General features: G+C 38.8%; 1 protein-coding gene across 1 annotated transcript; it reads left to right on the plus strand.

The window, feature by feature from the left end:
* The first annotated feature begins 3677 nt into the window (after positions 1-3677).
* On the plus strand, positions 3678-25338 carry ZNF248 (zinc finger protein 248). Its single transcript, XM_020903240.2, has 6 exons — positions 3678-3909; positions 5512-5657; positions 5751-5790; positions 16490-16616; positions 16899-16994; positions 22191-25338. Exons 3-6 carry the CDS (start codon positions 5776-5778, stop codon positions 23687-23689), a joined length of 1737 nt encoding a protein of 578 aa, XP_020758899.2. The 5' UTR covers positions 3678-3909; positions 5512-5657; positions 5751-5775; the 3' UTR covers positions 23690-25338.
* The last annotated feature ends 957 nt before the right edge of the window (positions 25339-26295 follow it).

Below are 26295 nucleotides of genomic sequence, written 5' to 3' on the forward strand. Positions count from 1 at the left end.
TGCCACCACTCATTTAGGGGAGAAGGCCCTCCAAAGATTACTAGAAAGGCCCTTCAGAGGAACAGGCCTCCAAATGACTATAAGGCAAGTGGTCTCCTCTTGTCCCACTTGCCAATTAAACTCCAAGGAGCTAGAAGATTAATTAAGTCAATTAAGCTCCAAGAGCATGGGACATACCCAGGAGAGGACTGGTAGATGGACTTCACCCAGATGCCAGTTTCTCAAGAGTATAAATACCTACTAGTCATGATAGATACATTCACAGATGGATTGAAGGTTTTCCCACCTGGACTGAGAAGGCTGAGGAAGTAGTAAAAAAAAAAAAACCACAACAACAACAACAACAAAAACTGCTCCATGAAATCATTCCGAGATTTGGTCTGCCCAGGTCATTACAAAGTGACAATAGGACATCATTTACTTCTAAGGTCACCCAAGGGGTCTCTAAAGCATTGGGCATTACTTATTACCTCCATTGTGCCTGGAGCCTTCAGTCTTCAGGAAAAGTAGAAAGAGCCAACCAATTCTTAAAATCACTGATAACAAAGATAACCCAGGAGACTTCCCTTTGATGGAAGGAGGCTTTACCCATAGCTCTCCTCCACACCCATACTGCCCCTAAGCAACAGCTTGATCTTAGTCCTTCTGGGATGCTATATGGGAGACATTTTGTTTATAACAATGACCTCTTCCTAATCCAGAGGCTCAGACCCTCTGGTCTTACACCATGGCCACTGGGCAATTCCAACAAGAAATACACTTGTGGGGTGTCAACCAGGACCCAAAAGATTCTAAAGAGCCACCACTATATGCTCCAGGGACTCAAGTCCTAATTAAAGTCTGGAAAGATGGGTCCCCAAAGGCTCAACTCCAGCCCACATGGAAGGGCCCCTACCCTGTAATACTTTCTACCCCCACAGCAGTCAAGGTACCAGGACACAACTCCTGGATTCACTACTCATGAGTCAAGCTGTAGAAGAAAAGAGAAGAGGGCACTCAGTACACCTGTGAGCCCCTGGGAAACCTCAGATACCTATCCAGGACTACAAGTGAGTGTCATTCTAATAAACATGCTCAATTTAAGTTTCTGGGGATAAGATTTCTCAGGATAGCTCTAAAGAGCCAACATAGCTTGGCAGAGGTTGTACTCCAAAACAGACAGGAGATAGATCTCCTGATCCCTGAACAAGGAGGGACTTGAGCCATCTTGAATGAGATGTGTTGTTTCTGGGTAAATACCTCCAGCTAAGTTAAAGAAAGTCTCACAGTCCTCAAGAAAAACATTCAGATCCTACAGGATCTCAAAGAATGAGCTGGAGAGTTCTCAGGGTGGCTACAATCTCTCTTTGGGGGATCCTTCTCCTGGCAAAGGGGAATTTGGAGTTGGCTAATGCCCCTACTAACCCATGTTATCACCGTATTAATGCTGCTTATGATTGTTTCATGTATTAGCAATTGGCTAACCCATTTTGTCTGCCCAGGTCAACAAGCTACAACATGCAATGCCAGTTCAACAAGGATATAGAAAACTACACCCAACCACAGAAAACATCACTCACCCTTAGATGGACACTGCTATAAGGACTCTGAGGCTTGAGACTAGCAAGAGGGGGAGGCCCAATGCCCCTCACCATCCCAGCTCAGCAGGAAGTAGCCAGAGAGACCTCGATGCCCCTATTCCCAAAGAATTGGGCCTCCCATCTCTTGAGGGGGGAATGTTAGGTAGTTAGAATAGGAAAAAGGAGTCCAAAATGGCAGTGGCTAAAAGACAAAGAAAGGGAAAAGCCCGTGAAAATGGAACAAAAGAAAATCCAAGGACCAGAGTGAGAACCTCAGGTGAAACAAACAGCCCTCCTGGCTAGCCCAATTTATATAGGGCAGACTCAGGGGGAGGAGACAAAACATTTTTATAAAAAGAGGAGCCAAGATTGAGCCTCTCTCCTTTTTGGGTCAGCCTGTCTTCACACCTCCAGGATGTACTATCCTTTGCTCCCCAAATAAAACTGGGCTGTAACAAAGCTGTTAACACTGATCCGCCATTTCAAATCTTTACATTGAGACAGAGCCGAGGAAATTACACACTCCTCCAACAGTTGGGAATAAAACAAATATCCATACTGATATAAATAAATGATGTTATAAACAAATTTGGGGAATGAAAATCTTCCCTTACAGAAGATTTCCAATTAATAAAGAAGAAAGAGGTGAAATCTTAAATCACCAATTGGAATACCACAGTAATAACTGTTGCATGCAAGATCCACCAATGAAAGGTAAAAGTAGTGGCCAAAACTCCAAGTAGAAAGAGTATATCCGCATAACCTCAAAGATTCTCAACCCAAATTTACTACTAAATGTGGCAGTTTAAAAATATCACCCCAAATTTGAGATGCAGCTTATTTCTGCCCCCCGCTGAGTGCACTGGACTTCATAACCAGTGTCTACACTGGACTTCTAAGCATAGATTGGAAACTGAAAAATCCTAAAGATACTGGAGAAACTTGTCAGACTTGACCTTAACGAAGTAACCAAGGCTAATATAAGTTATGTTGATAATCATGTGTCCCCTCATATATATAAAAGACACATCCTTTCTGTGATATTTCTAAAAATTTAAAACCTTAGTCCAATCAGGAGAAAATATCAGACAAACTTAAATTCAGGGACACTCTTCAAAATATGTGATCACTATTCTTCACATATCTGAAGGTAATAAAAGACAAAGAAAGACCAGAAACTATTATAGATTGGATGAGAACAAACAGATGTGATGACTAAATGTACTGTGGTATCCTGGATTGAATCCTAGCTCAGTAAAAGGGCATTAATGGAAAAACGAATAAACTCTGTAGTTTCATTAGAATTGTACCCCTATCACTTCCTTAGTTTTGCTATATGCACCACGGTTTTGCAAAATGTAAGCAATTAAGGGAAACTGGGTGAAGAGTATATGGGACCAATCAGAGCAACTTAGTTATTAAAAAATTTTAAATAACGTTGACCAGAAAGAGTTAACTACATATTCTTTTATGAAAAGTTCATCATCAACTAACAGGCTCTTATGATTATACTGCGTTAAAAATGTCATGAGAATGCCCACATAAAATAATATACATTTGGTTCCAGGGAAAACATAGTTGGAGAGATGAGAAAGTGCTTTCTTCCTTAAGTTTGAATATGAACAGTTTCGCATATATTAACAATTTTTATTAATACTGAACTGCTAGATCGCTTTTTCCCTCATTCCAGAGAGCGACTATGCTGCTCACAGTTATTTTAGTTTACATAAATTTGCTGTCTAAACTGCTAGAAAATAAGTTTACCAAAACTAAAATAACATCTGTTCACATTCATAAATAAAATTAGTGTACCACTTTTCTTGATGTGTCTAGTCAAAAATGTACACTGCTTTGACGTACATCTATGGGACACGGACAGAATCCAAGGTTCAGGTAGCAGGAATGAGTATAACAGATAGTAACCTCTCAGTTCAGTCAACAAGGCAGAAACTCTCCAGCTGATTTCTAGAGTGGGCATGGTGTATAGTTTGAAAGATAATCTTAAGAAACATACTGAACAATTTCTGTGCCGGAACTCATCCTAAGTGCTTTTACAAGACAAACATCCCAAATCTTCATAAAAAACCGTTAGTTAAGTACTGCACTACTATTAGCTTACTTTTAAAATTTTCGAGTGAGGCATGCTTCTAAAGGTACAGGCACTTTTCCAACACAAACTACCAGGAGCTAAGATCCAGCTCGCTGCTACCGCACCGCGCCGCGCCGCGCCGCTCCCGCCCTCTGCGCATGTGCATCCCCGCCTTCTCCTCCTGGCTCGTCCTTCCGCGGCCTCCAGCCCCTCGTGGGAAACAATCCCTGGCCTCCAGGTCCACGGGCGAGGGAGCTGCGGGTGAGCCCCGGAGGGTGGGGGCAAGGGCCGAGCGGGCTCCGCGCGGCTGGGAGAACCGGCCGAGGCAGCGGTGTCGGGTGGTGGGTTGGAGCCCCGCGAACACTGCGCGACCGCGGGAGTCTACAGCATCTGCAGAACTGAAGGGACGGCAGGCGAGGGCGCTTCTGCCTTAAGGGGCCAGAGTTCCGGGTGAGAACGCGGCCTCTCAGGCTCACTCGGTCTGCAGGTGTTCCGCCCCTCAGCGGAGCGGGAGGCGCTGTCCTGTGGCCGCGGGTGGGGAGTGCGCGTGCGTGAAGTGTGCGCTGGGCCCACGGGGGTGGGGGGCGGGTAGGAGGTGCGGGGAAGAGCGATTGCGCCTGTGCGACTTGTTTTTGCGCGCTTCACGTAGTGACGTCTGCGTCTCTCCTGCGCCGGGCTTACGGGGAGCCGGGAGGCTGTAGGAGAAGACCATTGTCTCCCGCAGGGCCCAGAAATATATGAATTTCCTGGACCAAATTGCCGCCTAGAGACTTGGTTTTCTTATCTGTAAAATGCAGACCTCTAGGGTGCTTGCCTCTTTGGGTTGTTTTGAGCGCCCACGTTTTGTCAGCTGCTGTTGTGTTCTGTGTAGGCACCTGGAGCTTGGACCCCTCAGTTAAGCCGTTTGTGAAATGGATTGAGAGGGGCTGGATCACCTAGCCACCAAAGCCTTTTCTTGGCTCTGTTAACATTACTCAGATCCTAAGTTTTTATTTGCTTTATCTTCATTTGTTATTTGTTGTATATAATCATGACACGGTGTCCTGAAGCCATCGAAGGCTGTGTGATGGTGGAAAGTCTGGGACAAATTTAAGAAGAGAGAGGTGAGCTGGAGATGAGCGGGGTGGGCACACAGGCTACACAGGAAATGTCACCTCTTTAGAGATTTGTGAAGCCATGGTTGGGGTTGAGAGGCTCACCAGCCATAGTTAAAATTCTGTCATTATCCGTCCCTAACACCTCTTCCTTTCCTAATTCTCCTAATTCACTCTTCGCTGAGGTTAGCTGCCCTCAAGCAGTGTTTCGTTGTTGATGGCATCTAGAGAAATGCTGAGGTTCCTGCTCCCGGTTGCCTTAGACATACAGAATGGTAGTGCAGACAGGTCCTTTTTGGGTTATCAGTTTCTTGCTGAAAGATGCAAAAAGAAATGAGCCCGAGAAGATGACTGGCTCAGATCATGCAGCTTGTTAGTGACAGAATCACAATTTAAAGTCAGGTCTGCAGATTCCTGGGCCACAGCCCATTTTGTCATTTTGTTAGGTCAGAGTTAGCTTTTTATTAAAAGATCGTTTTGAAAATTGTAAGCAGCTTAGAACAAACTTTAAAAAAAAAATAAATCTTGCCTTAAACACTCCCATCTCTTTTTTGAGAGGTTTCTTTGATTATCCGATCTCATAGGATTAATGGTGTCAGCAGATGAGAGTCAGATAGGACTCAGTGACTAAGCAACAATAGTAAGAACCTCAGTTTGACAACTCCCTAGTGTATCATTTTAGTTTACTGTTCTGTGTTAAGCATCCTCTCATGTTTTTAATTTTTCTGTGTCACAAAACCTAAATTGGTAATAAATCTTCCCAACCCAGGGATCGAACCCAGGTCTCCAGCATTCTTTACGGACTGAGCCACCAGGGAAACCCAGGAATAAATCAGTAAGAAGCAAATGTTTACAGTCACTCAGTGAAAAGTATAAGGTCTAATGTCAACATAAATGGGAGCCACACATGAGCAGGTAAGTAAGTGTCTTGTGTGTGGAGCTGTGTAGGCTGGTGAATCCAGAAACTACAGAACAAGCCAAGTTCTTACGTCCTTCTTTCTCCCTCAGCTCTCCCTCCTCCACTAAGTGAAAAATGAACAAATCCCAGGTGAGTTTTTTTTTTATTCCCACTTTATCTAAAATGAGTTTTCTAAAGTTTTTAAAGGTTTATTAAACTGTGTGTCAGCTCATTTGTGTTTCTAGCTTCAGTAGCAGATAGTCCTCGCTTTTGTTTCTGCATTTCCATTAAATTTCAATCTAATACATGCAGTCTTGTTCCTTCAATACTTCTCCACCTGAATCATTTCTGGAAGAAGCTACCAAATTGTAGTTAAATCCAGTTTTTGTCTTTGTCTTAGTCTTACTGGACCCTCTTGCAGCATTTGATACTATTATGCGTAGTCTGTTTTGAAAGTCTCCTCTATTGTTGTCTATGATGCTATGCTCCTAGTTCTCCTTTTCCTAACTTCTGTGCCTCATGAAATTGCCTTTGCCTTTTGCCCCAACATTGCTTATCCCTGGGTTTATTGCTTATCCATTGTTTCTCTGTTCTTAGACAACTGCCCTTCTCAGATACCTATTTTTCCTAACAACTTTTGTCTTTAAAAATTAAAATACTTTAAAATTGTTAGTATATTAACATGTTTTTTTGTTTTTTTTTTTTTGTTTGTTTGTTTTTTTTAACATGGTTTTTAAAAAATTTAAGTGATACAGAGAAAGTAAAAATTTACATCCCTTCCTCTCTGTACCTTAGGCTTCCTCCAGGTAGGGTGACATTTATTTCTCATCTAAACTGTGTCACTTTCACTGAGAGTGAGAGAGGTTTTATTAACAATTATGCTGGAACAACTGGCATATATTGGGACAGTCCCAGATGAACTGCAGTGTATTGTCACTCAGCTATAGGTATACATTATTTCTGGTTTTTTGTTTGTCCTTCCAGTGTTTCTTTATTCAGTTGAAAGAAAGTTTGTGCCCTCATCTTTTATTTAAAAGGGAATCTATTATAATTAGGGCTTTTTAAGTTTAGATACACCTGTACATACCTGGCAGTGTCTTAAAATGCAGATTTTAATTCAGTAGATCTGGGTGGGGCCTTGGAACGTGCATTTCTAATTAGATGGAGCTGATTCTGCTGCTCAGAGAACCACACTAAGTAGTGAGTCTAAACAGTTTCCCATTCTTTCTTTCTTTTTTTTTGGTTGCTTTTTTCAGTTCTTTTTTCAGCTTGTCCCAGGGACTCTTTCTGTAACAGAACATGGATTACTTCTTTCTTTGTTATAATCACATAGAAATTCAATTCTGAATGTTCCATAGTTTATTAAACTAGTAATTAACTATTCCAACCTTTTGCTACTACAAACTATGTTTTAATGAATAACTTTGTATATTAGGTTTATTCTATCATATACATTCCTAGAAATGAGATTTATTCTGTCAGGTAAATCCCCAGAAATGATATTTTGGAATATATAAATTCCCAAAGGGTTGACTACAATTGATAAACTTTATCTGTTTGGTGGGATTATAGATACTTTGTATTTACATTGGCATTGCACGAGTGCTTTTTCTCCACAGCTTCTCCCATAGAAATAATGTGGTTCACTTTTGGATTTTGATATCTGATAGGTAAAAATTAGTATTTTATGTAGTTTACATCTGTAATTATCCTAACGCTGAGTGGGGTTGAAGATTTTTTTCACATATCTAAAAGATGCCTTGTTTTTATGTTTCTGTGATCCGTTCATATCTTTTACCCATTTTGCTCTTAGGTTTCTGGCTTTTTTTTCTTTTTTTCAATGTCTGGTTAGCTCTTTGCATGTTAGTGATACTAATGCTTGTCTTTCATATGAGTTACAGAATATTATTTTCTTGTATATCATTTGTCTTTTGATAAGTGTTCCTGGTTTCCCTCCCCTCCCCATGCAGGTGTCTGCTTCAGGATACCACATTTCACTTAGTCATCATGTTTCCTTAGGCTCCCCTTGGCTGTGACAGTTCCTCAAATTTCCCTTGTTTTTGATGACCTTGTCAGTTTTGAGGAGTATAAATCAGGTGTTTTGTAGAATGTCCTTCACATGGGAATTGTCTTACTATTTTTCCTGTGATTATATTGGGGTAATTGTTTTCTTGGAGAAAGACCACAGAGGTAAAATGTCATTTGGTCATGTCTTATCAGGGGTAAATTCTCTCACATGACTTTTCACTTTTCAACAAATGATGTACCGCTGTTGATCACCAGCCTGAAGCTGTGCGGTATTAACTTTCTCCAAGGTAAAGTTACTCTTTTTTCCCTTTGTTTTCATAATATACTGTTTGGAAGGAAGTGGGGGGTTATACCACCCCTCCTTCTCAGTGGAGTATTCACATAAATTATTAGGCATTCTGCACAGATTTTTCTATTTATTAACTCAGTCAGTGTTTATTATCAATATGAACTCATGGCTAGTTATTTTTTTTTACTTATTATAGTCCAGTACTACCTTATTACTTTGTTGCTCAAATTGTTTGTTCCAGCTTGGTTATTAAATAGAGCACTTTCAACAAATCCCATTGTTGTGTTTTTGTTTGAGTACTTCTGTACTTTCTGGTGATAGAAGATATTCCAGGCCCATATTTCCTGCCCTAGATTAAGCCATTTCCCCTAAAGAGCTCTGCTTCCTTTTATTGGAGCATGGTATTAGAAACCAAGATGGGGGGCTCAGTATGCTACTGGTTTGTAATTCCTTATAGATCATGTCAGCTGACTGTAAAGAAAATATATATATACTAACACATATCTGAATATTTCAATATGAACCATCTGTGCTTATATTAAGCTAAGTTGTTAGTGCACACTCATGTCTCCTGCTGTAATCATTACCACCTGAAACATTCTGACTCTGTCCGCTTGCTTGTCTGTAACTCCCACTCCAGCAGTCGGGCCTCCACCTTCCTCATTTCATTTACTTAATTGTTCAATTCCAGCATACATATATAAGTTATTTCAAAGTTACTAACCTATGGACTCTTGGTTCCTTCCGGTTTTTGGTCATTATGCATTAAGCTGCTAGAAACATATGTAGGTTTTTACATAGATAACATGTTTTCAAATAACTAGAGTGTGAAATTAAAAATACTTGATCATATGTTAAGACTTCAGCTTTGTATGAGGTTGAAACTACCCAATTATTTTACAAAAGTGCTGCATCATTTTATATTTCTAACTATGAATGAGAATTCCTCTTGTTCTGCATCTGGACCTGAAATTGACATTGTCATTGTTTTAGATTTAATGGTTCTAATAAATGTGTTATGGTATCTCACTTTTGTTTTAATTCACATTTCCCTAATACACATAATGGGCTTCCCTGGTGACTCAGTGATAAAGAATCCGCCTGCCAATGCAGCAGATGTGGGTTTGATCCCTGGGTCAGGAAGATCCCCTGGAGAAGGAAATGGCAATTCACTGCAGTATTCTTGCTGGGAAATCCCCTGGACAAAGGAGGCTGATGGGCTACAGTCTATGGGGTCACAAAGAGTTAGACACAACTTAGTGACTAAACAACAACAATGACAAGTGATATTGAGCATTTGTTCATAAATTTATGAACTATCTGTATGTCTTTACATGACCTGTTCACATTTTTTGTCCATTTTCAATTAGGCAATTTATTTTCTTACTATTAAGTTTTCAGAATTCTTTTGTATGTTTTAAATGCAACTTCTTTATTAGATATGTACGTTGAAAATATTTTCTCCCAGTCTATGGCTTGTCTTTTCATTTTCTTAGAAATGAAATGGGCCTCTTTCACCAATAACACACTGTCTTGGTTATTTATTGTTGTTGTTTGGTCATTCAAAGTGCCCAACTCTTTGCGACCCCATGGGCTGCAGCACCATCTCCCAGAGCTTGCTTAAACTCATGTCCACTGAGTCTGTGATGCCATCCAACCATCTCATCCTCTGTCATCCCCTTCTCCTCCTGCCTTCAATCTTCCCCAGCATCAGGATCTTTTCCAGTGAGTCAGTTCTTTGCATCAGGTGGTGAAAGTATTGGAGCTTCAGCTTTAGCATCAATCCTTCCAATGAATATTCAGGGTTGATTTCCCTTAGGATTGACTGGTTTGATCTTGCAGTCCAAGGGACTCTCAAGAGTCTTCTCCAGCACCACAGTTTGAAGGCATCAATTCTTCAGAGCTCAGCCTTTTTTATTGTCCAACTCTCACATCCATACACGGCTACTGGAAGAACCACAACTTCGACTATATGGACCTTTGTAGACTAAATAATGTCTGTTTTTTAATATGCTGTCTAGGTTTGTTATCGCTTTTCTTCCAAGGAGCAAGTGTCTTTTAATTTTATTCTTTTCCTTTTTGCAGAGTCTTTGGGATTTTCTACATAGACAATCGTGTTGACTTCAGATAAAGACAGTTTTCTTTTTTCTTCCTAATCATCTACCTTTTATTTCAGGTTTTTCTGTTTGTTTTGTTTTTGGTCTTTTTGTACTAGCTAGGACTTGAATAATAGTCTTGAAATAGGGCATCCTTGCTCTTTTCCTGCACTTCAGGGAAAAGTGTCATCTCCTAACATTAAGTATTGAGAGGGTAACAGGCAGGAAGGTCAGGGGTCTCCAAAAGGAGGAAATAGGCTGCAAGTATCAGACTTTTTTAAAAAAATCTCTCTCTTAACAGCAGAAGAAAATAAGGTAGTGATTTTTTCCCCTTCTCTATACAAATTTAAAAAGAGGTTTCTCTTAAAATACTGTGTTGCCATAATGACACCTGGTTCCACCTGAACTTAACTTTTCTCAAATTTTGAGCTAACCAATACATTTTTCTTATGGAAATGTTTGTCTTAAGCTATGTTAACGTACTATACATTTACCCCAGACTCTGTGTTCATGTTGGTTGGCCTAAAGGCTTAGAACTGACTTGACAAACCAGTGTGTTATCCTCATACATTGTTCTCCTAATCCATGTAAATGAAACTATTTGTATGGTAATCTGCCTTTATACAAGATTCAAGTCAAATCTTTTATGGCCCCATGACCTCCCTGGTGCCAAGATTATCTCAAAATGCATCTTGTGGGTGAGTGGCCTGGTGCCATTCTCTGAGTTTTGAGACATTCCTTTCTTTCATTAACAGACTGCTAGTAACTATATAACATCCAGCTAAAGACTAGCAGGCAGGTATTCTTTCTGCCCCCTTCTGATGTCTATGTCAGAAGCTTTCTCTATCTCTTTTATACTTTAATAAAACTTTATTACACAAAAGCTCTGAGCAATCAAGCCTCGTCTCTGGCCCCAGATTGAATTCTTCTCCAGAGGCCAAGAATCCCGGTGTCTTTCGTGGTTCAGCAACAACCTTTCAGTATGACGTTCTCTTCTTCATCAAGTTGGGAAACTTCCCCTGTATTTCTAGTTTACTGAGAGGGTTTTTTTTTTTTTTCTTTATCATGAATGACTGTTTTTTCTTCATTAGTTGCTATTATTGAGTCATTTTGCTTCTTTGACTTTCTGATATGTTGGATTGTGTTGTTGTTATTGTTGTTTTCTTAATGTTGACCCAACCTTTCATACCGGCAATAAATTCCACTTGGCTGTGTTTATATTTCTTTTTATACATTGTCCGATTTGATTTGCCCATGTTTGAGGATTTTTGCATGTATGTTATTATTTTTCTCATAATAGTCTTGTCTGAGATGTTGGCCTCATATAATGAATTTGGAAGTGTTATTTCCTGGAGGAGATTATGGAGAATTGCATTAGTTTTTCCTTAAATGTTTATTAGAATTCACTAGTGACATTGTCTGGGTTGGTGCTTTCTATTTCGGAAGTATTTTAATTATTGATTTATATTTTTTTAGCAGAAATGAATCTGTTCACGTTATCTATATCTCCTTTGTGTGAATTTCATAGCTGTGTCTTTTAAGGAATTTGTCAATTTCATCTATGTTCCCAGTTTTTCAGGGACAGAATTGTTTGTAGCATTCTCTTATTATTTTTTATTTATTAATTTTTTCTCCTATTTTTTAATGTCATTAGTATTAGTAGTGTCAATCTATCTTTCATTTCTGAGATTCACAATTTGCTTCTTTTTTTCTTGGTTAGATTGGAGGCTTTTTAAAATTTTATTGATCTTTTCAAAGAAGCAACTTTCGGTTTCATTGACTTTTTCTATTTTCTTTCACAACTGATTTATTTTAATAAAAATTCCTTTATTTTGCTTGCTTTGGGCTCAGTTTGCCTTTTTTTTTTCTCCAGTTTACTAAGAGGGTTAGATATTGATTTAAAATCTTTTTTAATATATACATTTGATGCTATAAATTTCCCTCTGTGTACTGATTTCACTGCATGCCACAAATTTTGATACATGATATTTTCATTTTTATTCCATTTCATTTAAAGTAGTTTAAAATTTGAGACTTCTTTTTTGACCTATATGCTATTTAATTTTCAAGTATTTGGGGGATTTTTCAGCTGTCTTTTGCTTTTTGATTTCTCTTTAATTCCATTGTGGTCTGAGAATATATTTTTTATAGCTATTGTTTTAAATTTGTTATGGTGTGTTTTGTGGCCTAGACTATAACCTATCTAGGTGAATGTTCCATAAGAAGTAGAGTAGAATGATAGAATGTATGGTTTATTTTTTTGGATGGAATATTCTAGAAATTTCAGATCATGTTGATTGACAGTACTGTTCAGGTGGTCTATATACTTACTGCTTTTCTGCCTGCTTGATTTCTCAGGACACTTGGAGGGGTATTGAAGTCTCTAGCTGTGGTTATAGATTTGTCTGTTTCTCCTTTCAGTTCTGTCACTTTTTACTGTATGTATTTTGATACTTTTGTTGGATGTATAGGAAGCCATCTAATGAGTTCTTAATTTCAGATATTATAATTTTCAACTTTGGAATGCCCATTTTATGAATGCATGTATGTACATGTACATGTTTGTATGCACATTTATCAGAGGTCCCCAAGACTATCACTAGGTACAGTGATTTTCTGGGATGACTCAGCATGCAGTTGTACTTAGGGCTGTGACTTATTAAAGTGAAAGGATAAAAGGCATAGTCAGCAAAGGGAAAGGATATTTGGGGTTTAGTCCAGAGGACACCAGGCATAAGCTCCTAAGACTTTTCCCAGGACAGGCTTAAGTCCTATAGCAATGCGATGTGATGACAAATGTGAAATGTTTGCCAGGGAAGCTGATTAGACACTCAGTGTTCAAAATGTTTATCAGGGGTTAGTCAATGCAGGTATTCTTTGCAGACTCCAGAAGGAATGTACATGAGCAGCAAAAACCATATAGTTCACACAAACAGTTCAGGCTCTGTGAGCCATTCTTACCAAGGACTGGTAAGAACCATCATGAACTCCAAATTCCCAGATACCAGCCATGAGACACCCTTGTAGCAGCAGGTCTTTCAGAAGATAGCAATCTCAGGCCTGCTGTATTAATTCTTTATCTACAACACACATACCATGTATCTGTTGACTTCTCCCATCCTTTCATTTATTTGGTTCGTATTTTCCTCTTTTATGTTAATTATAATTTATTCTGAAGTTCTTTTGTGTTAAATATCTGAGTCTCCTATGTTGTTGTTATTCAGTCACTCAGTCATGTCTGACTCTTTGTGACCCCATGGACTGCAGCATGCCAGGCTTCCTTGTCCTTCACCATCTCCAGAGCTTGCTCAAACTCATGTCCATTGAGTCTGTGATGCCATCTAACCATCTCATCTTCTGTTGTCCCCTTCTCCTCCTCCCTTCAATCTTCCCAGCATCAGGGTCTTTTCTAATGAGTCAGCTCTTTGCATCAGATGGCCAAAGTATTGGAGCTTCAGCTTCAGCATCAGTCTTCCAGTGAATGTTCAGGGTTGATTTCCTTTAGGATTGACTGGTTTGATCTCCTTGCAGTCCAGGGGACTCTCAAGAATCTTCTCCAAAACCACAATTTGAAAGAATCAGTTTTTCTATGCTTATCCTTCTTCATGGTCCAACTCTCACATCCATGTATGACTACTGGAAAAAACCACAGCTTTAACTATACAGACCTTTTGTAGGCTAAGTAATATGTCTGCTTTTTAACATGCTGTCTAGGTTTGTCATAGCTTTTCTTCCAAGGAGCAAACGTCTTTTAATTTCATGGCTGCAGTCACCATCCACAGTGATTTTGAAGCCCAAGAAAATAAAGTCTGTCACTGTTTCCATTGTTTTTCCGTCTATTTGTCATAAAGTGATGGGACCGAATGCCACAATCTTCATTTTTTGAAAGTTGAGTTTTAAGCTAGCTTTTTCACTCTCCTCTTTCACTTTCATCAAGAGGCTCTTTAGTTCCTCTTTGCTTTCTGCCATAAGAGTGGTGTCATCTGCATATCTGAGGTTATTGATATTTCTCTTGGCAATCTTGATTCCAGCTTGTGCTTCATCCAGCCTGGCATTTCTCATGATGTACTCTGCATATAAGTTAAATAAGCAGGGTGACAATGTACAGCCTTGATGTACTCCTTTCCCAATTTTGAACCAGTCCATTATTCCATGTCCAGTTCTAACTGTTGCTTCTTGACCTGCATACAGGTTTCTCAGGAGGCAGGTAAGGTGGTCTGGTATTCTCATCTCTAAGAATTTTTCAGTTTGTTGTGATCCACACAGTCAAAGGCTTTAGTGTAGTCAATGAAGCAGAAGTAGATGTTTTTCTGGAATTCCTTTGCTTTCTCTATGATCCAACAGATGTTGGCAATTTGATCTCTGGTTCCTCTGCCTAGCCTAAATCCAGCTTTAATTCTGGAAGTTCATGGTTCACGTACTGTTGAAGCCTGGCTTGGAGAATTTTGAGCATTACTTTGCTAGCATGTGAGATGAGTGCAATTGTGTGGTAGTTTGAACATTTTTTGGCATTGCCTTTCTTTGGGATTGGAATGAAAATTGACCTTTTCCAGTCCTGTGGCCACTACTGAGTTTTCCAAATTTGCTGGCATATTGAGTGCAGCACTTTCACAGCATCATCTTTTAGGATTCAAAATAGCTCAGCTGAAATTCCATCACCTCCACTAGCTTTGTTCATAGTGATGCTTCCTAAGGCCCACTTGACTTCACATTCTAAGATGTCTGGCTCTAGGTGAGTGGTCACACCATTGTAGTTATCTGGGTCATTAAGATATTTTTTTGTATAGTTCTTCTGTATATTCTTGCCACCTCTTCTTAATATCTTCTGTTTCTGTTAGATCCATGCAGTTTCTGTCCTTTATTGTGCCCATCTTTGCATGAAATGTTCCCTTGGTTTCTCTTAATTTTTTTGAAGAGATCTCTAGTCTTTCCCATTCTGTTGTTTTCCTCTTATTTCTTTGCATTGTTCACTTAGGAAGGCTTTCTTATCTTTCCTTGCTTTTCTTTGGAACTCTGCATTCAGTGGGTATATCTTTCCTTTTCTCCTTTGCCTTTTGCTTCTATTCTTTTCTCAGCTTTTTGTAAGGCCTCCTCAGACAACCATTATGGTTATGCTTTTATTGTCTTTTTCCTTTGGTCTTGTCTCATCATATAACATAAACTTCCTGTTGGATGTTGAGCATCTAACAACACAGATATTAGGAGAGGCTCCAAAAATTATCTGGCATCTAACAACACAGATATTAGGAGAGGCTCCAAAAATTATCTCAAGTAGAGAGGATTCATCCTTTTCTCTGCCGGGCAGGTAGAATACAGAACCGGTCATTTTAATCAGTCATGAGTGAGCTTGATTAGGGCCTATAACATATTAGTTTTAATCCTTCTTTTCATTTTAGCAACTGAAAGTTTTATTTCCTTAGTGAAAGTTAACTTTATAATACAAAAGATAATATGAAATAACTTTTTCTTGGTCATCCCATTCTACTTTTTGTATAGTGCTAGCTCCTACACTTTCCAGTTTAATACATGTTAATGTGTATGTCTCCTCATTAAGAATAATATTTGTATCAACTAGGACCATTCCACTCTCTCATGGAAACTCAATTTATACAAGATACTACTTTTATCCTACATAGTATAGCATTAAAAAAAAAAAGCAAAAATCACTCAATCGTGTCTGACTCTTTGCAAGCCCATGGACTATACAGTCCATGGAATTCTCTAGGCCAGAATACTGGAGTGGGTAGCTGTTCCCTTCTCCAGGGGATCTTCCCAACCCAGGGATCGAATCCAGGTCTCCCACATTGCAGACAGATTCTTTACCAACTGAGCCACCAGGGAAGCCCAGCATTAAAGAAAGCAGTCCTAAATTTTTTAGTAAACTAAAGAGATTCATTTCAGTTCAGTTGCTCAGTCATGTCCGACTCTTTGCGACCCCATGGACTGCAACATGCCAGGCTTCCCTGTCCATCACCAACTCCTGGAGCTTGTTCAAACTCATGTCCATTGAGTCCATGATGCCATCCAACCACCTCATCCTCTGTCGTTCCCTTCTCCTTCCACCTTCAATCTTTCCCAGCATCAGGGTCTTTTTTAATGTCAGTTCTTCACACCTGGTGGCCAATTTATTGGAGCTTCAGCCTCAGCATCAGTCCTTGCACTGAGTATTCAGGATTAATATCCTTTCAGATTTTATCTGATTTTATCTCCTTGCAGTCCAAGGGACTCTCAGGCGTCTGCTCCAACACCACAATTCAAAAGCATCAATTCTTCAGCACTCAGCTTTCTTTATATCCAACTCTCACATCCATACCTGACTACTAGAAAAACCATACCTTTGACTAGACGGACCTTTGTTGGCAAAGTCCTTCTTTTAAATATTTTCCACTCGTGTAGCTCTGACAATTTCGTATAATAAAGGAATGTACTGTTACAGGAGCAAGTGTCATTCAAAGATGTTTGTGTGGACTTCACCCAGGAAGAGTGGTACCTGCTGGGTCCTGCTCAGAAAATATTATACAGAGACGTGATCCTAGAAAATTACAGCCACCTTGTCTCAGTAGGTAAGAATTTTTTTCCACATGATTACCAGTAGCGTGCATTTCTTAGCTGACGAAATGTAAAAACTCCCTGTGAAATTTTCTGATGGAGATTCAAGGCCCTAAAATGACTAATCCCTTTTGGCCGCTATAAAGGTTGCTGTAGTCTTACCTCCTTGGGGATTGGTTTATTTAGGCACCTCTTTTAGATAGCTCCCAAAGCTGTACCTTTCTTGCCCATCATTTTTTTTTAGAGTTCCTGAAGCCAGACTGTTCAGCCATAGTCCTATGTTACTCTCTTTACAGGGAATTGCACTACTAAGCCTGAAGTGGTCTTCAAGATTGAGCAAGGAGAAGAGCCTTGGATACTAGAGGAAAGATTCCCAAAACAGTGCCGCTCAGGTGAGTTAGTGAGTTCACAAGCAGATGGAAGCCAGAGGAAATGAGATCTTAGGCCATTGGTGTATGGTTCCAACTCCTGACCTTTGAAAGTCATTGACAGTTGGCCCAAATACTTATGTTACCTTAATCACATTCTTCTGTATGTCACTTTCACTCATAAATGCTTCCCTTTGTTCTTTGACATTTTAGAGTCATCTACCTCTATCCATAATCCAAACCCAGTTGGCTCCATCTGAGATAATTTTTCTTTATTATTTTAAAATTGTCCACCTTCCATCTATTGCCTTTGGACATCTTTTGTTAGATACTATGATTCATGTAATACTTCCCTGTATTCATTTAACAAATACATGGTGAGCATTCAATATGACCCAATTATGTTTATACATAATTAAAAGAATGTCCCTATTATCAGAGTGTTTATTACAGTGAGAGACAAAAAGCATACATGTATGTGTGTACATGTGCATGTATGTGCATGTATGCACACATACATGGTGTTGAGTGGTGGTAAGTACTGTGAAGAGCTGAAGTAGTGGAAAGGGGGTTAGAGAATGATAACGTGCTATTTGGTACAGAATTCAAGAGAAAATGGGCTTCTCCTGTGGCTCATCTGGTAAAGAATCCACCTGCAATGTGGGGGACCTGGGTTCAGTCCCAGGGTTGGGATGATCCCTTGTAGAAGGGAATGCCTACCCGTGCCAGTATTCTGGCCTGGAGAATTCCATGGACTGTATAGTCCATGGGCTTGCAAAGAGTTGGACATGACTGAGCGACTTTCACTTCACTTCAAAAGAAAATGTATTTTATGAGATACATAGTAGATATGACTCTCTAATAAATTAAAGTGTGAGGTCTGTGGATTCTGAATACTCCAGGCAGAGGGAATATCACGTGCTGGTGCTAAACGTGTTGGACTAGTGTGCTCTTAGAGTGTCTGAGGAATGATAAGGATGTCATGGTAGCTGGAGGTGAGTGGGCATGGGGGAGACTGGTAGGAGATGATGTCATAAGTAGCAGTGTAGATATATTAATTTTATTTTGAGTGGTGTGGGAAATCCTCAGACTTTTTTCAGTATATATAAGTCAAATTAAGCTAGCCGATTGGATTTACAGTTTAAAAGAATCTCTCTGACTTCTCTGTTGTGACCATGTGATGGGTGGATGGTGCTTAGGCACAAGCAAGGAAGGAATACCAGTTAGGACACCATTGTATACTCAGAGGAGAGAAGCTGGTTGCCCGGGCTATGTTGGAAATGCTGAAACAGTGGTGGATTTGTACATATATCTTGAACATGAGGCCAAGAGGATTTGTTACTGGGCTGGATATAGAGTGTGAGAGAAGGAGGAGTTGAGCGTGAATTCCAGTGATTTGCTTCCGGTACCTGATAACTTAGAGCACCATTTACTGGGAGAGAAAATTTGGAGGAGAGATTAGAGAGGAGAGCTAGTACAATTGGACCCAAGAAGCCTGGGATGACTGCTAGACTCTGGGAGACACATACACAACTTCTTTGTAAAAGACCATACAGTAAATACTTTAGGCTTTGTGGGCCACACATGGTCTCAGTTGCTGCTGCTGCTCTTCCTCCTCTTACATCTTTCTCTTCTCTCTCTTCCTCCTCACTCCTCTCTGCTGCCTTTTCTGTATATTTCCCTCTAAAAACTTAAAAACATCCTTAGTTCTAGGCCCACGACCTTGCAGTCAGAATTTGCTGACCCCTTTTCTAGAGAGTGGTTGTTTGTAAATGAGAGAGGTAGTCATGGGGCAGTACTGCTTTTACAAGGTGTGTAAATCCACTAAATCTTGTCATTAGAGGAGATTGAGGGGAACAGTCTGAGTCACTTGAAAATTAGAGAGCCTGGTTTCCCAGGGGTCAAATAAGGAACATTCAGCCACCCATTACTACCTTAAATGGCAACCATGGGTTCAGTGTCCTGCACCTGTTATCCCCTGTTACTAGTTTTTTCAAATTCCTAATGTTATTTTCTTTTCCATCTTCTTCATCTCTTTATTTTCTCACTTGTCACTGATACCTAACTTGATCTTCCTAGTTGTTTGTTTTTTTCTACCTAAAGCATCCAGTTTATCTTTTACTAGCCTAAAAAAGTTGATCTTTATTAATAAATGAAATCAAAGTCTCCTTTCAGTGACTGTCACAGTCTAGCCCAGTTTTATGTATCTGTGTCTTTTTTACTGCTTTTCAGAGCTCTTTTTAAACTTCATGCTGCCTTATGTCTTAAATTTCACTTTTAAATATTTTCTGTTTTTTCTATAATTTTCACTTTGCCTTTTAAGTAACTGAATTAAAATTGGGTATGCAAAGTGTTTAAACATTGCATGTCTATAATGCGTGTTATTATCATTTCACTTATTTTAAGTTAGTGATCAATTTTTTGCTATAACTTAAATAGTCTATATTTTATAACCCTAACCCACTAGCATCTGTAGCTCCAAAACTCAGACCTGATGATATGACTGTTGCTTAGGGTTTCTATCATTGCTGAGATTTTGTTTTCCCAAAGAGAGGCTTAAGATAATTATTAGAATCTGGGATGGAATAGGAGGTTTCATATGTATATTACTCCAGTATTCTTGGGCTTCACTTATGGCTCACCTGGTAAAGAATCTATGTGACTGCAATGTGGGAGACCTGGGTTCGATCCCTGGTTGGGAAGATCCCCTGGAGAAGGAAACAGCTACCCACTCCAGTATTCTGACCTGGAGAATTCCATGGACTGTATAGTCCATGAGGTTGCAAAGAGTCAGACACAACTGAGCGACTTTCACTTTCAGTATATATAGATACACACACAAACACACACACATATATACATATATATACATACACACCATATATAGTATAAAGTACATAGTTGAGGCCAGAACTAGAAGTATCCATACTTTCCTTTCATACTTTTCCTGATTCTGATATTTTAATAATTACTTTGTTGAACCAAGTTTAGAAGAGATCACTCTTTTTCATCCATTCAGAAAGCATTCTATAGTATTTTTACTAAATGCACATTCCCTTATTTTATCCTCAAGTACAGGTTGAAGATAATTCATATGCACATCAGTTTTTAAGAATCACAAATGTCCTATCTCCTTAGTGAAGTCAGAGGAAATAGAATTTTGCTAACACCTGCCTAGACTGTGGTCATGACACAGGGTGTATCATTGAGCAGTGGACTTGTTTTATCTTATCTTACAGTGAATTAAACAGGTAGTAACTTCTAAAGGCAGCAGGTAGAGACTGAAAATGATAGGGAGTTTGTTGTAGAGTTTGTTGGCTTTGTTATTTTATTATTACTTTTGTGGTTTGTTGTTTTAAATTAAAGTAGCATTTCCTAGAGGATGTTTAGGTCCCAAGGAGAGCCAAGGCTGAAGTGTAAATAATTACATAAAAGGTGTGTTGTTGGGAATGAGCAATTTGTTAAATATCCAGCTAGAACCGCACAAATATTTTTTAATGGATTTACAGAATTTTAACTTGAACTCATAATATGAATTCAGTTTTTGTTTTAATTTGTGTTTGTCAAGATAATAACTATTATCAGTTAGTCTTTGGAGCCATGGGCTCAGGACTGTTTTAGATTTTTTTTTAACATATGATTAACATTGTTTCACCTAGTTAGTCACTCAGTCATGTCTGACTCTTTGTGACCCCATGGACTGTAGCCCACCAGGCTCCTCTGTCCATGGAATTCTCCAGGCAAGAATACTGGAGTGGGTAGCCATTCCCTTCTCCAGGGGATCTTCCTGACTCAGGAGTTGAACCCGGGCCTCCTCCTTTTCAGGCAGATTCTTTACCGTCTGAGCCACCTGGAAAGCCCGTTTCGTGGAGTATCAACAGTAAAGAATAGCCAAGAATTTTTACAATAAAGTTTGTTGAAGGCCTCAGAACCATATATTAATAGAAAAATATGATCTTATAGGTCTCATCTGTAAGTAAAAGCCACAGATGAGTCTAGATATGAAAGCAGAAAACCTTGATGTAAACAATAAATGTAGATATGAAAGCAGACTTAAAGATCAGTATTGTTCAGGAACAAAATTGTTTTGGGGGAAAGTAAGGCAGCAGATTGAAGTAAAGAAACATATGTCTTGATGATTGGGACAACTTCATTAACAGCTGTGAGCAAACAGAATGAGCCTGGTCCTTTTGCAGAGATGGTCTGTCCATCTTCTGTTTTGTATTTCCTGTTGGACATCTGTTGTTGCAAATTACAGCTTGATAGTTAGAGTCTGGATTAAAGCATTGTCCCTTAGAGCATGAGGAAATAGGTACCTTCAGAAATTTGTTTTGATGTTCATATGTCAAATGGGAAAAAGGAATAGCAACATGCACATTAGTGAGGATCCTACCACAGTAATCAAGCTGTGGGAAGGTAAGGACAAGAAAGCATGATCTGCCTTTGTCAAACTGAGTTCTTCCTCTAATATGTTTCTTAAACAGTCTATTTTTCTTTAAAAACAAATGAACAAAACAAAAGACCTCTCTTGTTAAACTCATCCAGTTCTTGGAGTTTCCTGTTCCATAAATGAATAACTCATAAAAGCCCCATCCCTTGCTTACCATGTCTTGTTATAATTATTTCATGTGAATTAAAGGAATCCTGGGCTATCAGACTATTCTTCTGAACCTGAGGCAGTTGGTGTTTTCAGAACTTTAGTCTGGTGTTGATGTGTAGAGTAGAAGCGAGTACCCTAGTAGGAATCACACCAGGTAATCAGTGTCTGAGGGGGTTAGGAGTAGACTGCTTTGTTTCCACCAAACACAGTTCATCTTCTGAAAGCCCTTGTCTACTAATCTTCAGTGTAATGATATTCATTGTTCAGTGTCTCTGTTGGGCTCACTCCATTCTCTTGAGTTTCCTGATTTCTGAATCAGCCACTCTCTGGTTCCCTGTGTTTTGAATGTATTTCACCTTTTCCTGTCTAGTTTTAAAGTTTGTATTAATAAAGAATTAAATGTTATTGCCAGTTTCCTTTCCCTGTTTTTACTAAAGCATGTTTTTATATTCCACTCAAACCAGAAGAGTAAAGAAAATATATGTTGGATTTTAGTTCACACCAGAAAACTGAGCCTAAAGCAAAAGAACTGACTGTGTAATAGGGCATTTGTGTAAAAGTTGAATTCCATTAGAAATGTACTAGGATTCATAAGATGTGGTTATTTTTCTCATTTCTAGAAGACTGGAAAGTTGATGACCTAATAGAGAGCACCCAGGAAAATCAAGATGAACATTTTTGGCAACTTGCTTTCACCAGCAACAAAATATTAAGTACAGATAGTGGTGACAGAGTAAGGAAAACTTTAAATCTCGGTACAGACTCCATTCCTTCAAGCAATTTTCTATATAAAATATGTGACTCGTGTGAATTGAGTTTGAAAAATATTTCAGGCTTAATTATTAACAGAAACAACTATTCTAGAAAGAAGCCTGATGAGTTTAATATATATGAGAAATTGCTCCTTGATATTGGGCATGACAAAACTCCTCCTGGAGGGAAATCTTATAAATATAATCAACAAAAGAATGTCCTCAATCATGGACAGGATCTCACTCAGTCCATTTTTGACCAGCCTTTTGAGTATAATGAAAATGGAAGAGGCAACCATGGAGAAGCAGCCTTTTTCACAAATAAGAAAGTTCAGATAGGAGAGACACATTGTAAATATAATGAATGTGGAAGAACATTCATCCAGAGTTTGAAGCTCAATTTATCTCAGAGAACTCATTTTGAAATGGAACCGTGTGAATGCAGCATTTGTGGTAAGTCCTTCTATGTGGATTTAAGACTGGGACATCAGAGAGCTCTTACGGGAGACAGTCCTTATGAATATAATGAATATGGGCAAATTTTCTGTGACAATTCAACTTTCGTTATCCATCAGGGAACTTACACAAGAAAGATTCCCCATGAATATAAAGTCAGTCACAAAACATGGGAAAAGTCAGCTCTCTTTAAACATCAGATAGTAAACATGGGAGAAAAACCTTATGAGCACAATGAAAACGGAAATACTTCGAACAAGAAGTCACATCTCACCCAACTTCGAAGAGCTCACTCAGGAGAAAAAACCTTTGAGTGTGGTGAATGTGGGAAAACATTCTGGGAGAAGTCAAACCTCACTCAGCATCAGAGAACGCACACAGGAGAGAAACCCTATGAATGTACTGAATGTGGGAAATCCTTTTGTCAGAAACCACATCTTACCAACCATCAGCGAACACATACAGGAGAAAAACCCTATGAGTGTAAGCAGTGTGGGAAGACATTCTGTGTGAAGTCAAACCTCACCGAACATCAGAGAACACACACAGGGGAGAAACCCTATGAATGTAATGCATGTGGAAAATCCTTCTGCCACAGGTCAGCCCTAACTGTTCATCAGAGAACACACACAGGAGAGAAACCCTTTATATGTAACGAATGTGGAAAATCCTTCTGTGTGAAATCAAACCTCATTGTACATCAAAGAACTCACACAGGAGAGAAACCATACAAATGTAATGAATGTGGGAAAACGTTCTGTGAGAAATCAGCTCTCACTAAACATCAGAGGACTCACACAGGGGAGAAACCCTATGAGTGTAATGGATGTGGGAAAACCTTTAGTCAGAGGTCAGTACTCACTAAACATCAGAGAATTCACACAAGGGTGAAAGCTCTTTCAGCATCCTGAACATTCAGAAGGCTTCATCCACTCTTTCAAATATGTTATACAGGTTTTTAAAATGAGATGAATGGAACCCAAAGAATATCACAAATTCCTTTAGAGATTTTGTTGTAGTTCAGATAATTATTACTAGAATAAAACCTTATTCATGCTTTGAATATGTAAAAGCTTTCCAAAAAAAGTAAAACTTTTCATCAGAAAATTTATATTGAAGGGAAATTCATTGACATAATATGGTGAAAAAAAAACTTTGTCTAGAATTTATGTTGTGTAGTGCCATATTCTGGATGTGATACAAAAATTTTATTGTTAATATAATGGGTGATATTTGCAGTCATATTCACATTGGAATCTGAAGTTTAAAGAAGTTAAATGACAAGAGCATTAAACATTTATGTGAAGAGTCCTTGATGTTTGGAGGCCATTTGTGGGTATGCTAATATCATAGAAATTTGAGGTATTCTTGATTTGTTTATTAGAGCCTAACATGCTTATGAAGAGAAAATCTAAACCCTTCATTAACTGTTATAGTCTGTATTAACATTTCCCCCACTAGATACCATCAGTGTCTTAGGTTGTAATAGGTATGTATATATGTATATGTAAATATATTTATACATGCTTACCAATACACAGTGATGTGCTACAGTAAGTTTATACTAACTTGGAAGCACTGCTGATAAATTTTCAGGAATTTTATGAGCCAGTCGTTAAACACAGTCATTATTTTAAAATTAAAATACTAATTTACAGTTAAATAATATTAAAAAAACAAAGGTAATACATACTCAACACTCATCATTTCCTAAATATTTCACAGTGTTTTGCTATTATCTTTGTACTTAGGTTATCTGTATTGTTAAACCAGCATGGTGAATACTATATAATGATGTAGTACTATACATCTGTGACCAGCCCTACGTTCAGTGCCATTGTGTTGGTAGTGTGCCATTAGTGGGAGTATTTACACCATGATAATTGACAAACTCTACAAATTAGGATTTTTGTTTTCTCAGAGGATCTGTTGTCAGATATTTACAGTGGTACATCACTGTGTATATATGAAAATACGTTTGGCAAATTTAAAATACTAGCCACATACCCCTTCTCCCATTTCCATTGATAAATGGCTGTGTCCATTACTGCTGAATGGCCTCTTCAAAAAAGAAGCCAAAATATACTTTTTGTGAAGTTTTTAACTACCTATGCATCAATGCTATTTTCAGTACTATCAGAGACTTTCTGTAATGTGGCCAGTATATGCTCTTTTACTACCTATTGCTTACTTTTCTTCTGACTTTGCTGGCATATGCGAATGAGTATGGCCATTATTACTGAGCTTCCACTTCCATAAAAAGGCCAAACAATATTTTTTCCTGAGGTTATTCAGCTGCCTTGGGTCAGTCAATAATGTGAATGCTATTAATAACAATGATAATTACATAAATTTTGCAAAGGTTAACATCAGTTATGAACAGTAATGCTCACAGTATTCAGCAAATAAAAAGTAGTGTTGTATAACGAAATGCTTCTGTCCTATTCTTGGTGCTTTATTGCTGTATCTATTTGGGCGTGATGTGTGTAACCCAAGTTGTATGTAACTCAGGAATTATGTATTTGTATTTAATTTAATAGAATGTAATATACTATCTCTCTCTCCTTTGTCCTACTGTTTTCTTTGCTTCTTTGGAAAACACTGATAAGCAGTTCCAAGAAACACTGCCCACCAAATAGCCATTCCCTGCTTCCTCCTTGTTGGGCCACGTTTTGTCTTTTTGTCCATCCTTTCCCCAGATGATTTAGGGGTAAATCCACATTAGTCTAAGTTAATCATGAATATTCTGTTCTAGTGATTTTGTTGGGATGGACAGGTGAATAGTGAGATATTTGGAAAATATTCTTGGTGCTTTGGGGAAAGAACTCAGTGATAAAATATTGTCATGACATGAGAAGAGATTCTCTCTCTTCTGCTGGACTTTTTCATGGCTGTATGTTATACTAGATTATATTTGTGGCCTGGATGGGCAATAACCTGAAGAGAACAGTACACAAGATGGGAAAAACCTGACTCAGAGGTACAGTCACTGAACTGCACAACTCTTTCTGGACCTGCTGTCTACTAGGAGTTTGTATTACTGGGGCAAAAGAGGCTTCTTGTTTATTCTTGGAGATGTCTGTTATTTAGCACTGAAGGCATTCACCTGATTCAAATGAATTCTTTTCTAATAGAAGTGTTAATGTTCTATACAGCAGTTTTAGAGATGAATTATTTCCTTTGACAAATTAATATAGGGAGGGCTGTTTGTATCAGCCATGTATCTGATGAAAAACATAATTCTGATCCAACTAAGAAGACTTTCATGGCAGACTTACTACAGTGGTTTGGCCAGAGGCAAGGGATATTGACGCACTGAGAGATTAGTGTCCTCGGGAGGCCATTACCATTCTAAGTCCGGAAGGGCAAAGGATGAAAGCAGGTGTTAACCAGAGCCCAGTGAGACCTGCTGCCCTTGTGGAGGAGGGGCCGTCTCAGGAGATATTGTCATCTCCAAAATTATGGACCACATTCCTGGAACCCAATCAGATGCCATCTGCAGGTGAGCCCACATGGG

The sequence above is a fragment of the Odocoileus virginianus genome, unplaced genomic scaffold, assembly GCF_023699985.2.
Source record: "Odocoileus virginianus isolate 20LAN1187 ecotype Illinois unplaced genomic scaffold, Ovbor_1.2 Unplaced_Scaffold_23, whole genome shotgun sequence".
NCBI classification, from domain to species: domain Eukaryota; kingdom Metazoa; phylum Chordata; class Mammalia; order Artiodactyla; family Cervidae; genus Odocoileus; species Odocoileus virginianus.

Bases quoted from the DNA above. Each gene is read 5' to 3' on its own strand.
- ZNF248 (XM_020903240.2), top strand. The intron at 16,617-16,898 runs GTAAGAATTTTT...CTCTCTTTACAG, and splicing joins CAGCCACCTTGTCTCAGTAG to GGAATTGCACTACTAAGCCT. The intron at 16,995-22,190 runs GTGAGTTAGTGA...TCTCATTTCTAG, and splicing joins CCCAAAACAGTGCCGCTCAG to AAGACTGGAAAGTTGATGAC.